Source organism: Tyto alba, unplaced genomic scaffold (assembly GCF_018691265.1).
Source record: "Tyto alba isolate M040663 unplaced genomic scaffold, T.alba_DEE_v4.0 Super-Scaffold_1, whole genome shotgun sequence".
In the NCBI taxonomy this organism is placed as follows: Eukaryota; Metazoa; Chordata; class Aves; order Strigiformes; family Tytonidae; genus Tyto; species Tyto alba.
In genome coordinates, this window is record NW_024881261.1 from 18,323,525 (window position 1) to 18,338,109 (window position 14,585).

The 14,585-nt window shown below is 35.9% G+C and overlaps 1 protein-coding gene across 8 annotated transcripts in view; it reads right to left on the minus strand.

Moving 5' to 3' along the window:
• IDE (insulin degrading enzyme) overlaps positions 1–14,585 on the minus strand; it is a 71,476-nt gene that overhangs the window by 34,200 nt on the left and 22,691 nt on the right. For all 8 annotated transcript variants that reach the window (XM_042802885.1, XM_042800982.1, XM_042803917.1 and 5 more), the window contains 3 exons: positions 14,061–14,152; positions 12,369–12,449; positions 9,210–9,313 (listed from right to left, as the gene is read on the minus strand). In XM_042802885.1, the coding sequence (XP_042658819.1) occupies positions 9,210–9,313; positions 12,369–12,449; positions 14,061–14,152 (277 nt within the window). The remainder of the gene's footprint in view (positions 1–9,209; positions 9,314–12,368; positions 12,450–14,060; positions 14,153–14,585) is intronic.

Consider the following 14,585-nt stretch of genomic DNA (forward strand, 5'->3'; position numbering starts at 1 on the left):
ATGATTACTGACATTTTGAGTTCTCAGAAACATACCCACAACCACATGAAACAAACCAAAAGGCATTTAATCTCTCTGAGACATATAACCTTAACCAAGATATGAGCATCAACAGAAGTGAACATAAGGAAAGGGGAAAAGAAGCACCACAAGTAGAAATACAATGCTACAGTTATTTAAATGTATCATGATGCATCTTTAAAGTTGCTAACTACATAATGTTACTTTTGCTCTTCATTTCTGTGTTGTGCTGTATAGCACTATGAACACCCACATGGTTTAAGACAGTGTTGAAACGCACAGGAAAAGCCAGACAGCAATCAGGCAATCTTTAATAGGACCTGCTTGTAACATATCTAAACGCAACCAGTACAATTGGGCTTCGGAGCCACTCATGAACATGCAAGACAGTTGAAACTATAAATATAATTTACTTCTACATGTACATTCCTGTACATTCAAACTGTTGTAGTCCTCAATTACGGCTGAATATCAAAAACAAGCACAATTTCTATAATGTGATACGTATTTACTAGGCAGCATCTTGTTTTTCACTCTTCTGAAATCTAAAAAGAAGCAACAAGTGACAGATTTGCAGAAGAGGTATTACTTGGGAAAAGAATGTGTGCTTTAAAATTAATGTACTTCCAGGAAACACTATCAACTATTATATTCCAGATTTACGTAACAGAACTCAAGGTCCTAAGGGTGAAAAAGTAATAGACTTTGAGACCACAGTATTTGTGGTATTAGTAACAGACATGTCAAAGCAAAATTTGATGAAAAAAAAAATTTATACTTAAAAAGGAACAATTGCTTTTTTTATAAATTAATTTAAACTTTGTCTTCCAAGTGATATTGTCAAACAATGGAAAAAATTACACATATCTTATTCAAATGCATAAAATAATATGACTGAGATAAAAACAGCTAAAGCCTAGAGCTGTTTACAAGTTCTCTCAAAACCATCAGTAAAACTGATGTGAGGAAATACAGGCTATTCAAAGCCACTTCTACACAAATCTCATCAGAAAACAGAGTAAGAGGGGAAACTATATGCAGAGAGATGTTGTTGGGGTGCAGCATTCTGACCATTCTGCAGAAGCACAAGTTATTTGTTAGAGTTCAATAAAACTAAGTCTCTACAAACACAATGGTTTGTGGGGGAAATAAGGGAATAAATTGTGATTTACAAAATATTTACGCAGATACAATGCAATTAAAAAATAAGCATATATAATCCATATTTGTAACATGTTTATCATTAGGGATGAGCACCACTGACTGCACTGAAACAACTGCTCAGTATCTGTAAAATTCCAGCTCTTAGAAATTTCTGTATCAACATTTTTGGCATTCATTTTATTTTTCTTCCCCCTAGGATAGTACTAGTACCACACTTCAAATACCAAGAGAAGAAAAAAGCCCATTTACTATCCAGGGGAAAATGTTCTTTAGTTCCTTAATCTGATGAATCACTAGCTTCTTCAATTTTAATGTGAGCATTTATTCTGCAGATGAAGAGGAGAAAAAAATTGTAGTGAAAGTGATGGGAAAATTACATTTTTCAGCTAAGATTGCAACACATGCCAAGTCTATTCCCCTATCTTCACAGATGGCTGGCAAAACCCAATGCAGTTTGAACAAGTAGAAATGATACATCTTAAAAAGGTTTCTCTCTTAAGGAAATTAAGCCACTAACTGCAACAAGTAGTGTGTGGGGGCGGGAGAGGGGAGGAGAATATGAAAACTTCCTGTTATGGTTCAGTCAAACAGGAGCGCATATGGATACTTGCTACCATCTGTGAGTATGGATATTTTTCCATACTTTTTAAAAACACGGTTTGTTAGGAAAATAACAGTTGAAAAGCTAAACTTTTTTAAAAGACATTGAACAGTAGTCTCTAACTGAGAATGCAGCTATCCCGGTATAGATATGCCAAGAAAAGTCCTTAGTGTACGCGAGTTCCAATAGGGTTCTCAAAAGGAAATTATAAATAAAACCACAATACAAAGAAAAAATTCAAATAAATGGAAACTAAATCACTGAAAGACACAATTTATACACGACATAAAAGGGAAAGAAAAAAACTCAACAAGTCAAACAAAACAGAACAAACCAACACAGGAAAGAAACCCAACACGCAAAGTTAGGACGATGTGGCACATACTAATTCTTGCACAAAAAGGGAAAATAGGAAGGTAAACATGAGCATAAGTATCAGTAAGTAACAGATAAGCAGAACACATGCAGATATTTAAAAGCACATGTCCACAGTTTTATATTGATATATATAATTTGCTCAAGCAAAGATAAAAAAAGGAAATGAGCTACTGGACTTCTGTGTTTACTATATGCATATAGATACAGCTGTAGTAAAAAAAAAAATTACACCACCACAAGGGGACTTAGCATCTATAATCTCAACTCATTCTTTCAAGAACTCACAAAAAATGCAAATCCACAGTAGCCTTCTCGAATCTTTGTAACATACCATGAAATCAATTTTAGTAGTATCTAACTAAGGGGTTTCCCCCCGCCCAAGATATTTTATCTTTTCAGCAATTTAAAATAAAAGATACTATAAAATTATATTCCTTGTCACATTTTATTATACTTTGAAGTATCTTAGTTAAGTAAAAGATGAAAAAATTCCCAATTCATTCTATTTTTCACTTCAAAATATGTTTAAAATGTGTCTAAAAGGAGTATAGTACTATATACAAGTTAATATTTTGTTTCAATCACATGAAAATAGAAGAGTCTAATTAGCTCAGATCTTTAAACACCTGCTGCCCTGAACAAAACTAAAGAGACTTTTACTTTCACATCTGAGAAAAATCTATTATCACAGAAGCTACACAGAACAACTACTATAACTTTTGAGTCTATACTGGAAAAATATATCATTTAGAGAAGCTGGGAAAAAGCAACACAACACATAAGAATGTTAAACTTGGTTTGATGTTTTGGGTTTCTGTTTATAAGTTATAGTTTTGTAGCAGACAAATAGTCTGAACATAAAAAGAACTAAGATGTGAATGTACAGTTGTTACAGCAATAACAAACACTGGAGTTGTTTTAGCCTACACATAGTAAGCAATACATTTATCATTCCTCTGACCATATACCATTCAAACTCCAAGTATGTCTGCTGCTACATCATTATAGTCCTCCTGCAGGCCTCATTCGATCCATGTTAGAATATCAGGACTTTGCTGAATTCTGCTGTTAGAACTGCATTTAATCAGTCTTTGGTCTCTCTCTAGTTTGCACATATTTATATTTAAGCCTTAACATGATAGCTGTAGGTATGACAGTGGCTATTTAAGCTTCAGAGAACTAACCTATTTGTATTTACTATATTTAAGCCCTATTAAAATCCCTGCAACAAAAAGAATACATCATTTCTTTAACTGTAGAAGACATGAAACCATGTATATTCCAGTTTTGATAGTCCCTTTATCTCCCAATAGTTAGCTTTTTTTATTCAAATGCTTAAAATTATATTATCATCATAATGTCTTTCTTAAACCAGGTAAAGCAAAGAGACAATGTGGTTAGTTCTGAAGGAACATTAAACACAACTTATTTCTTCCTAGCATCCAATAAGAAAGCACAGTAACAAGAAGTTAGAAAAAAGCAGGGTGAGACCCAAGACATGCAAAGCCCAAGATTTCATGGAGACCCACATAAACAGAAGTTACTAGATGACCATCCCTCTCTGATCACAAGCTTTCTTGATTCAGTCACCATGCCACCATCACTTTTCCATTATGAAAACTGAGATCTTCCTGTACAGAAAAGCATACCTATTCTATCAAATTTACTTTCCAAAACATGCCCACCACTGTGCCTCTCTAACTGTACACTTTGCTACTTGAAAAGTCAAACACAGCACTGTCTCCGTTATCTGAAGGATCAATGCTTCCCAATTGCTTCAAATACTAAAGCTGATCATTTCCAGTTACTTGCTCTAGATGTGTTCTATCTTGAAAAAAATCCTTTCTTTCTTAAAATTAATCCACAATTACCAAGTGTAGAGAATATTCCCAACTCCAGCAAGTTTTTGTCAAACGCAAGAAGAATGATGTAACCCAACAGAATTACTATAAATAAAAGATACATATGATAGTAAACAATTATTTTCTTTGGTTACTAACATTTCAAATAAGTTACGGCTAAGCTCCATATATTTTTAGCATTACTTTTTCCTGTCTCTCTGATAAGATTCTTGCTTATCTTGCTATTTTCTTGCGCTTTTTTTGTCGTGGTTTGAGCCTGGTCGGCAGCCAACCACAATGCAGCCACTCACTCTCCCTTCTCTTCTGGCAATAAGAAGGGACAGAGAGTCAGGCTTGGGGTTCAAGATAGTACTGGGATGGGGAAAAAATCACCCTTTATGGGCACGAGCAAAAGGCAGACTCGTTAGGGGAAGGAAAAAAAAAAAGAACATACATTTATTACAGACACTAACAACACAGTAACAGAGTAGGACAGTGAGAAGCATTGCCACATCTTGAGAACACCTTCCCCCCACCCCTCCCTTCTTCCCAGGCTCAGCTCTGCTCCCGATATCTCTACCTCCTCCCCACAGTGGTGCAGGGGCAGGGGATGGGGGGTGCAGTCAGTGCTGCCACTTTCTCCATCTTCAGTGGGGGGAGCTTCTGGAACTTGTTCCTCCTGCTCCATTGTGGTCCCCCTCTCACAGGAGACAGTCCTCCACAAACTTTCTCCGACATGAGTTCCTCCCACAGGGCTGCAGCGTTCCCCACACTGCTCCATCATGGGTCACCAACTTTCTCTAACTGTATTCTCTCCCAGCGGCTGCAGCCCTTCTCAAGCTGCTCCTGGCGTGGGACTCCCCCGCATGCTGCAATCCTCCCAGCGCTGAATTACAGCAGCGGGGCTACCTCTTCCCAGAAGACTCTGGCCTTCTTCGGGCACAGCATCTTGATCATCCAAGCAGAAGCCTCAGGCCATAAATCAATGTCTGCTCCATCATAGATCTTCATGGGTGGCAGGGGGGGGCCGCCCTGCCATCTCCCCACAGGATACAGGGGGGTCTCTGCTCCGGCACACCTCCCCCCTCCTTTCTTCCTCTGTTCCTCCACTGACCTTGGTGCTCATGCAGCTGCAGCAACTCCTACCCACAAGTCTGACTGCACGTCACCACATCCCTTCTTAAATACGTTATCGCAGAGGCGCAGCTGATGGGCTCAGTTTTCCAAACAGAAGTGGAGCTGACTTGGAGCTGGGGGAGCTTCGAGAAGCTTCTCACAGGGGGCCGCCTCTATAGCCCCCTCCCCTGCCACCAAAAAAACTCCACCACTCACTCAACCCAGGACATATTTTTTTAACCACAGACAAAGAAGAATGCAGAATTGTAAATGCAAGTGCAAGTATGGGCTTATATTAACTAAAGTAAAAGAACATTGTGAAATGGCTGTTTACAACATATTTGAGAAAAGCACACCACTTAGCATTCTCAATTCTTCTAAAAATTGTCACCACTATTCCTGTGCTTCTGACCACATTCTATGCAACTTAATTTTTCCCTCTCTACCTGTATTTTCCACACTTTGCTTTCTCACACTAATAACTTCTGAACAAGGTTAATTATGGCTATTTGATGCTGAAGTACTGTCAACTGGGTGTCAAAAGGCTGGCATAGCCAGCAACAGGAATAACAGGAACAACAAAAAAATGAGTCTGTGTCATACAACAGCATCTGATAAGCTTAAATAGTCTATGAATGTATTTAAATACATTAATTTCCTCTAGTAATTTTTGAAAATTTAAACAAGCAGATGGTTTGGAAGTTCTCTGGCTAATAACAGAGACCCAATTTACATTACAAAAGGTATCATTCCCTAAGATACTATTGACTGTTTCTTGCAATATTGAGACACACTTTAAAGCTATAATAAACATCAGCTCTGATTAAGCACCTGTAGCTTGCCTACTAATTCAGTATATAAAAAGGGTTTGCTTGCAAGCAATTATAAAACCAGTTAAAAGTTCAAACTCATGTGGAATTTGGTTAAGCTTTCTTTGATGAAGTAATTCTATATTCTCTATTTTAGTTACTAAAAACAGTCTTTATGTTAAAGGTAAGCTCTTGTATCAAATTTCCAAGAAGTTGGGCAGTACATCAGCATGAAAATACATTCAAAATAGAAGTATTTAATACAATATGAAAGAGAACCTGGAAATTTTCTTTGAAGTATTGTTTGTTCAAAATATGATCTCTCAAAATACTCAAGCTTCAGTTGCAGTATCCCACACACATTACACATAGATGCACACCCACACACAAAGATATAGGCCCTTCTTTAAAGGGCACTAATTACTATGGCAACTACTGTCACTGACACAGGCAGCTCAATTTATTTTATCATTACTCGTATACCCCTAGAAACACCACAACCCCATGACATTTACAAATACAGTTCATAATCCAATTTTATCCTACTTTATCCAATAATTATTTGAAATATACCATCTTTTGAAAATAAAGTCACATACATTTTAAACTAAATAAATATACAAGACAGATTTTATCATACAAACATAGTGAAGATTGGTGCCCAAACTTTTATGTAATTCACAGTAATTTCAGAAGGCCAAAATACATAAACTCTATAAATATATGAATACATTCCTCATTGTCCTTCTATATCCAACACTGTCTGAAAATTTGAGCGTGGAACATATTCAGAAACAGACACACACACCCCACTCTACCCAAAAAATTATTTTCTGTATCATATACCTGGCTTCCTAAACACTGATAAACAGGTGTTCAAGTACAGCAAGATTGATAGAGACAGTAACAAGCAAGAACTTGTTTCTGTGTTCTCATACGTTTGAATAGTATCTCTACACCACTAATTTAATATTATAATTTATTAAAATATACACAAAAGATATAGTAAAAGAACCAAATTAAAAAAAAAATCAGGGTTCAAAGTGTTGATATAATTGTTGCACATGCAAGCTTCTAGTAATTAAGATTGTACCACATAATACATACACATAAATATATACACAAGTTTACATATTGTCCTACTAACCTCTGCCCTGTTCAGTGCACAGAACAATTAAGAAACAATTATTCAGTATTCTATATGCTTTTCTCAATGCACAATCTGATGACTTCTCTTTCCAATATTTACCCCTTTCTCTAAATAAAGAGAATTACTAAAATGTCTCTTTCACAGCACTCAGTGTTACAGGAACTAATTTCATATTTTAAAATATCCCAACAGATATAATTTTCATAGATAGGAAGCTGAGGCATATAGAGAACCAGAAAGTTACACAGTACCTATTAATTTTAGATGCTCATTTTAAGACTTTTCTTCTTTTTTTTTTTTTTTTTAGTTCTTTGCATTGTATTATACCTCATAGATTAAAAGCAAAGCTTCTGTTGCGTTGTTTGTGGATTCAGGCACTCAGCAATCCCTCTAGTTAGTTAGGCCTTAAGATCTTAGGCATACTCAAGAAAATAAGAAGGAATGAGTAATTACTGGCTTGCAATGAAGAGTTTTAGGAGCTTGTCTGGTGCCATTTAAGAGGCTTGTGACAAAGTAATGAAGGAGTTCAGTTCACCTGGGCAGCATTGAACAGTCTTAACCTTGAATCTCTATTTTTTCTGCAGATTCCTGTTACTTTTATTACACACCTTCCAACTATACTGGTATGTCAGGCAGAGCAATACATGGTACTGGCACCTTATCACATAATTCCAAAATATTTCTATTCTGTAAGAACTGAAACAGAAGTTGTATGGGGGAAAAAAACATACATCTGCAGAGTGCAAGAAAAAATAGCGTGACTTGGTAAACTTTAGTTGCTTCGCCCTTTGTAGACTACATTGCACTTAGTCTGCACAGGCTTTTCCGTTCAATGCCTCCAAGTTTAGTCCCATCAGTTCTGCTGTGGTCCCATCTCAAGCTCCTTGTTTCAGACCTCTTCTGTTTGCCCTGTTTCCACGGTTCAGGACTCTCAGTTGAATATCCTTGCTAAGCCTGACATAATCTTTTCTTCTAGAGTTACTCTCTTACCTCCACTCTATCTGCTAGCCCCAATTCCTATCCTCCTCTCATTTTTTTTGTCCAATCTGCACTTAACTATCCGCAGCAGTTCCACTAGTCAGCCTCTCCATCCATCCTTGTCTGAGATACCATTTCCCCACAGCTAGCAATATGCCCCCTTAAATTACCCGCATGATGCTCTTTGCCAGGTCTCTTGTTTCAGGCTCTTCCTCCCTTTGTTAATCATTTCCCCAGCCCTTCCTCCTCCTGAATTAATATGTTCTTTTTTCACCTGCCCTCATTTTTTTCTCTACAGCTTCCAGATTCCTTTACTTGTAAATCATCATCTCAGCAAAGCATTATTTCCCTCACCCTGGTCACACTACTGTTCTTTACGTATTCAAATAGATGTTAGGTACATTTGTTCTTTTGGCCTCCCTTTTCTACCATGCCTGGGTGACAACTGAAGATCCTCAAAAGCACAGGAGAGAGACGTTCCCCCTTTTCTTTTCAACATCTAGGCTGACCAATTACCAAACCCTGAATGTTGTACTGCAGCACACTCACTCTGCAAAAAAATCTCATGTGCAGTACGGTCACGCTCACATCAAAGAGATGCTCTGGAAGTCTGAGAGATTTTAGCAGCTGAAGACACAGACATTTCTACCCACATAGATTGATATTTTTCAGAGCATCTGCTAATCTGCATGAAGGTTCATAGCACTCCAGAGTGAAAATAAAGTATATACAGCAGATAAAAGCCATCCTCTTAACAGACTTCCATTATCTAGCTCCAAATTATGAATATTAGAGCATTCCATACAACATGTCCCAAGAATTTAGTGAGGCAGGATAATTTTACTAGGCGTTTCCACAGTACCAGTTGAGTTATTCTTAGCAAGTATCTTCCTAAAAAGTATTTCAGTTTGAGGAAGACATCCTGCATAGAAAGGACTGAAAGGATGTTTCTGTCCAAACAGGAAGAGTTGCATGCACTTAAGAGTGCTTATTTTCAATGGGGAGCAGAGACATAAACACACATAACTAGCTCTTCTTCAGTGACATTTAATTTGGAATTGTAAGAGACACCTAAGAATTTGTGTTTCCATTAGTTTATCTGCTTTCTTATAATGTTTGGTTAAAATACAAGTTATTGCAATTTAACTTACCGAACATTTTCTGGTCTCAATTTATCCAGTACCATTTCTATTAAATCAGGCCTGAATTCTTCAAGCAAATATTCAGCAGCCAATACTTCTTCTATAGGATAATACTAAAAAACAAAGCCCAAAAACATATAGATGCATTAAACAAAAACTAAGCATGAAAAAACTACTGTTTTGTAAAGGAAATAGCAGTGTATACTTCTGGTTGCTAAGTCTGTATTACCTTGGTAATTTTAAATTAGAAGTGCATAGATGTCTTAAAAATCTTTCTCTTAAAACTAAACATGATGGAGTAGTACTCTAACTATGCAATCATATTTCTTCTATACTAGGTAATTTTATATACTGAATTTTAACATTCTTTTCTCTTTAAATCTTTTATGTCTCAATATAAAAAGTCACCCACATTTGAATACTGTTTTGAAGTAACTAAAGTAAAAATAACATGGTAAATGCTGACCCCTGCAGGATATTTTTAAAGATAAAAGAGCACCAAGTACTCCCTAGATTGCATTTGCAAAAAAACCAAAACATAGCACAGAAAAAAAAAAAAAAAACACACACACACACACACACACACAAAAAGTAAAAACACAAAACCAAAACCAAACCACTGAACAAAACCCCCACCACCACTATGTTTTTTAGGACTCTCTAAGAATGCAATTTTTATATACTATAACCTAAGGCAAAGAATATTTCAATTAACTAAAAGCATAATACGAATTTCCACAATTTTAATTCTAACATTTTTCATTTAGGATCAAACCGAAAATCTTTTAAGGGACATCACAATTTAAGAGGAAAGAAAAGAGTTAAGCTTCCTCTGAAAATGATTAGTGCTGTTGACAGGATAACTTTGTTGATAAACATCTGTTTACCAAGGGGAAAAATACCAGGTGACCTAAACACCGAGTACTTACAGTTTGCCATACCAGTCTACTTATTTTAACCAGAATTATTATAAAATGGCTTTCTGAATTAAATACATTATACAAAAATCTGCAGTGGAATGACTTCCAGAACACAGAGTAACTCACACAAAGGATTTTGGAAAAGAGAAAGGTCTGGGAGAAGAGAGGGCAGTGTGGAGACCAAGGACAATGAACCAAACCTGTGTTACAAAAAAATTCAAACGTGAATGCTAAAGATCCTGAATTTGACAGGTCTCGTCCAAAAGACTGAAGAATGCATTTAACTACATTCTGCACAAACGGCTAAGCAAACTAAGCAACTTGAAGCAGAGATTTTAAGGAATGTAATTTCTAATCTGAAATTACCAAGGCAATATAGTTTTAGTGACCAGAAGTCTACACTTCATTTACTTTACAAACACAGGCCACAGTCTGTCCACCAACTGGAGTTGAACATTAAATGTATTTGATTACTTCGTTATTTTGTAGTGCTTGGGGGGGGGGGGAGGGGGGGATGGGGGGGAGGAGGTGTTTGGACAAGATGACCTCCAGATGTCCAATTCAACCTGAACCATTTTGGGATTCTGTGATTTCTTTTCGGTAGGTCAGAGCATAAGATAACTAAAACAAACAAGACTAAAACAATCTAGATATGACAATCAGATTAATATGAAATTTTAAAGAGTAGATAATTAAGGAGACAAAACAAAACAAGAGGAAAAGGGCACTGCAAACCAAGGAACAACTACCTGGAAAACATCAAGCCTACACATGACAAGTATGAAATATAATTTGGCAGCAAGACCTTAGCGTTGACTCCTTAGACTAACACAAATGTGTTTTAAAGGTGAACTTCTGTTTTGTTGAATATAAAGCTTTTTTAAATGCTTTTGGTAAACACGTAACAACTTATGACATTACACTTACTCATGCTAACTTACGCATAGGTTCGTCTCCAAGTTATGAAAAACACCTAGTATTCATAAGCACATGAAATCACCAAACAGCTCTAGCTTGGTTAATTAATTCAAAGCATAAACTTAGTATGACTCAGAAACAATAAAGAGAACTAGAAAAGTCATTTTTCTATTAGTGTTTAAGCAACTAACATCAGAATCAGAATTACCATTCATACTGCAAAGCACAGCAAAAGAAAAGCAGTGGGAAAAAGAAGTCCTGAATCAATACCCTGCTCTTTGGAACACTGCTGGCAACATCCTGGCCTGATTCTTGGAGACAGAAATTGTAATCGGGAAAGATCCAACAAATACAGACCACTGAAAGACTGTTATAGAAGTCAGAAGCCCATTTGTTAAAGACCTTTTATGCATTTGACAGAACAAAAGCAAGAGACAGCATCCCAAATAGGAACTGCTTTAAATATCCATTTAAATGTTTTCAGCTAATTCTAATGCTTTTTAGTAAACAGAAAGACAATTCTAAAATTAAAGATCACTACTTTAGACTTTACAAATTACAGGTGTAGGAGCATTAATACGAATTCCTGCAAAGAAACCAAAAATGCTTCTGAGTACATATAGACATTAGCTGTGCAATGGAGAATGGCTGCAATGTATAGAAGTTGCATGAATTTCACTAGACAAAAAAAAAAAAAAAACACAACACCTAAACCTTCATTTAGTGCAAAATGAGAGGACTGAATTTTGCAGGAAGTATAAAGACTAAGTATAAGCTACGCAATGATTTTTTCAATACTGATACATAGAATCAAACATTTCTAATTTGCTATCCTACTATGAACATTTCTGCTTACTTCAATACTTCAACAGTTAACTATGGAAGCATTTAGAAACACAGTGCTTGTGTTTATGATAAAGTATTATTTCTCTAATATCTCCCTACAGAACATTTACCTATCAGGTAGACACAGAATGACAAGGTACATATGTTTTAAGATTAACACTGAAACAGATCAAATAGTAACTCCAGTTACTGTAAAATCAGTTGTACCAAATACAGAAGTATAAAATGGTAGACAGTGAAGGAAATGTGTCTTACTGACTACCAAAGCTAAGATCTATGCAGAATAGTATTAGCTTCCTAAACTCAAGAAGTGCAAAGGACCTTTGCATATACCTGTATTTATTAAAAGTATAAAAAACCATACTGCTAAATGATTACTATATTGTAAAAAAAAAAAACAACCAACCAACCAAACAAAACAAAAACAAACAAACAAACAAAAAAAACCCAACAAACACACAAAAAAAACCACACACACACTTACATGCAACATTCCTCCAAGCTTTGATGTATAACCTCGTGGTCGTTCTTTATCTTTAAATCTGAATGCCACAGCATTTAGATCCTAAGAAGCAACGTAGGAAGGGTTGAAAAGCATGTATTAGAGACGATTTTAAGAATAATTATTGGTTACTCTAGTTTCTTTTTATAACATAAGAAAAGGAATGAGTTTCATTGTAGTCATTTTATAGTAGTTAGACGGGTCCCTAACAAAAGTTTTCAGTAATATTCAAGTTGCGCAAAACTGAAGCAATTTCAGAGTTCACAATATGAAGTGTTATACAAGTCTTCCAAGTCCTGTTTGTAGCAAGAGATTTGTCCCATAGCTCACATATTTAAATTTGCTGATAATTTGAAAACACAGCAACTTTGATACAACCAATGCATAGTGTTCCAGTGCATTGTTCGTTTTATGTTAATGAACTCAAGCCTCTCCTCTTCCTTTTTTGTTCCTTATGTTCAGCCAGACAAAAGGTAGGTTTAGAGACATAAAAAGTCTGCTTCTTTGTGCTGTCTTAGCTACAGAGATAGAACACATCATTCTTAGAATGCAATGGCAAGGGTGAATTAAAGAGATCTAAGACTGTAAAGACAATGGAAGGGACAGTCCATCCTTCTGTGAAACCAGGCAGACAGTCTGGTTAATTCAACAATTCAGCTGAAAATAAAATCAAAAGAATATTCTTTTCAAACTAATTTGCCAGCTCTTCTGACTCACCTCACAGCCTCAGGAGTGCTGGGGCTGATACAAAAAGAGCAAGGGAAAGACAGAGGGATGAGATAGGAGGATGGAACTACCTCTTTCAAATCTTGTATCTGCTTACAATACCAGTGAAACAATTTCATTGACTTTTAGCAGTGGGTAAAAAGACAACTTCTACAGATATACTGTGTCAAAATGCAACAAACGAAGCTAATGCACCTGCAGAATTTCTACTCTTAGACATAAGAGACTCAACAGTTTTCAACAAATAAGCTAAGATGGAACAAGAAATCTTTACCCAAATATTTGTAGCAAACCAATGAGACTATATATATAAATAAAACTGGTTTTATTTCACACTGTCACTGAGAAGTGCAGTACTGTTTAATTCTAACAGTATTCTTTACATTTTTGCTCTGTGCATGCAGAACCATACAGACTTAAGAAGCATGAACAGTTAAGCAAAGACTCAAGTGTACAGTCAAAGTATTCCGTGAACTTTTATTTCACCTCTCAAAAAGGTGAGAGAACAAGCAGCAGATGTGCTACTGCCTTCACAATCTCAACTATACAATTTGACACATGGAAGAAGACAGGGGTAGAATAACAGCCATTTTAATTTACAATTCAGTGTTACCCCTCACAGCAAATACTTCCCCTCTCCACCTTCAGTGAAGACTAAGGAAGGTTATGCAATATTCTTGCAGACAGAGTAATATACTTCTTCCTCCACCTCCATTATGCTATCATAAAATGTCAACTCACAGTTCTATAAGAGCATTTCACATCTACATGAAGACTTATTCTGAATATACTTGTCATTTGTGTCATACTGCACCTTTAAAATTAATAAAGTTAATTACCATGTGATTATTAAAGGCTATTTCCACAGCCAAGGAATCTCTTTCTACTTATAATCCAAAAATTTGTAAAAAAACAACCACCACATATTTCAGGTACCAATCACTGTACCTTGCACTCCTGGAAAACCCATTCTTGAGGTCCTTCTGTACGTAGTTTCTGAATATACTGAAACATGTGCAAAATAATATCTTCAACATGCACTGGAAAGAAAATATACCTGTTTAATAATTCACTCGATTCTGCACAAAGAAAAAATTCTGATGAACACAAACATGTAGGGTTTTCTTTTTAATTATACCCTGATAGATCAAAATATTTAAGTACACATGCAATCCCACTGGCAAAGTTAAATGTGTTTCTCTCAAACATGAATAAGATAAGTGTTTAGGTCCCCAGCTAATTCTGAGAACTGAAGTGAACATGTCTTATGTTAAGATATTGATTTATAATACAATTTAACCCCAGTCTAAATAGCATGAATGAGTAGCACACAAGGGTATTAACAGCTTTTCCTTTAAAGATATTTACTTTAAATATTTAATGAAATATTTTTTTATAATCTCAAATAAGCTGGTTTCTTATATTAGATGAAGTGTGTTAGCACACTGAGAGGATCTAAACACAGAAGAATAA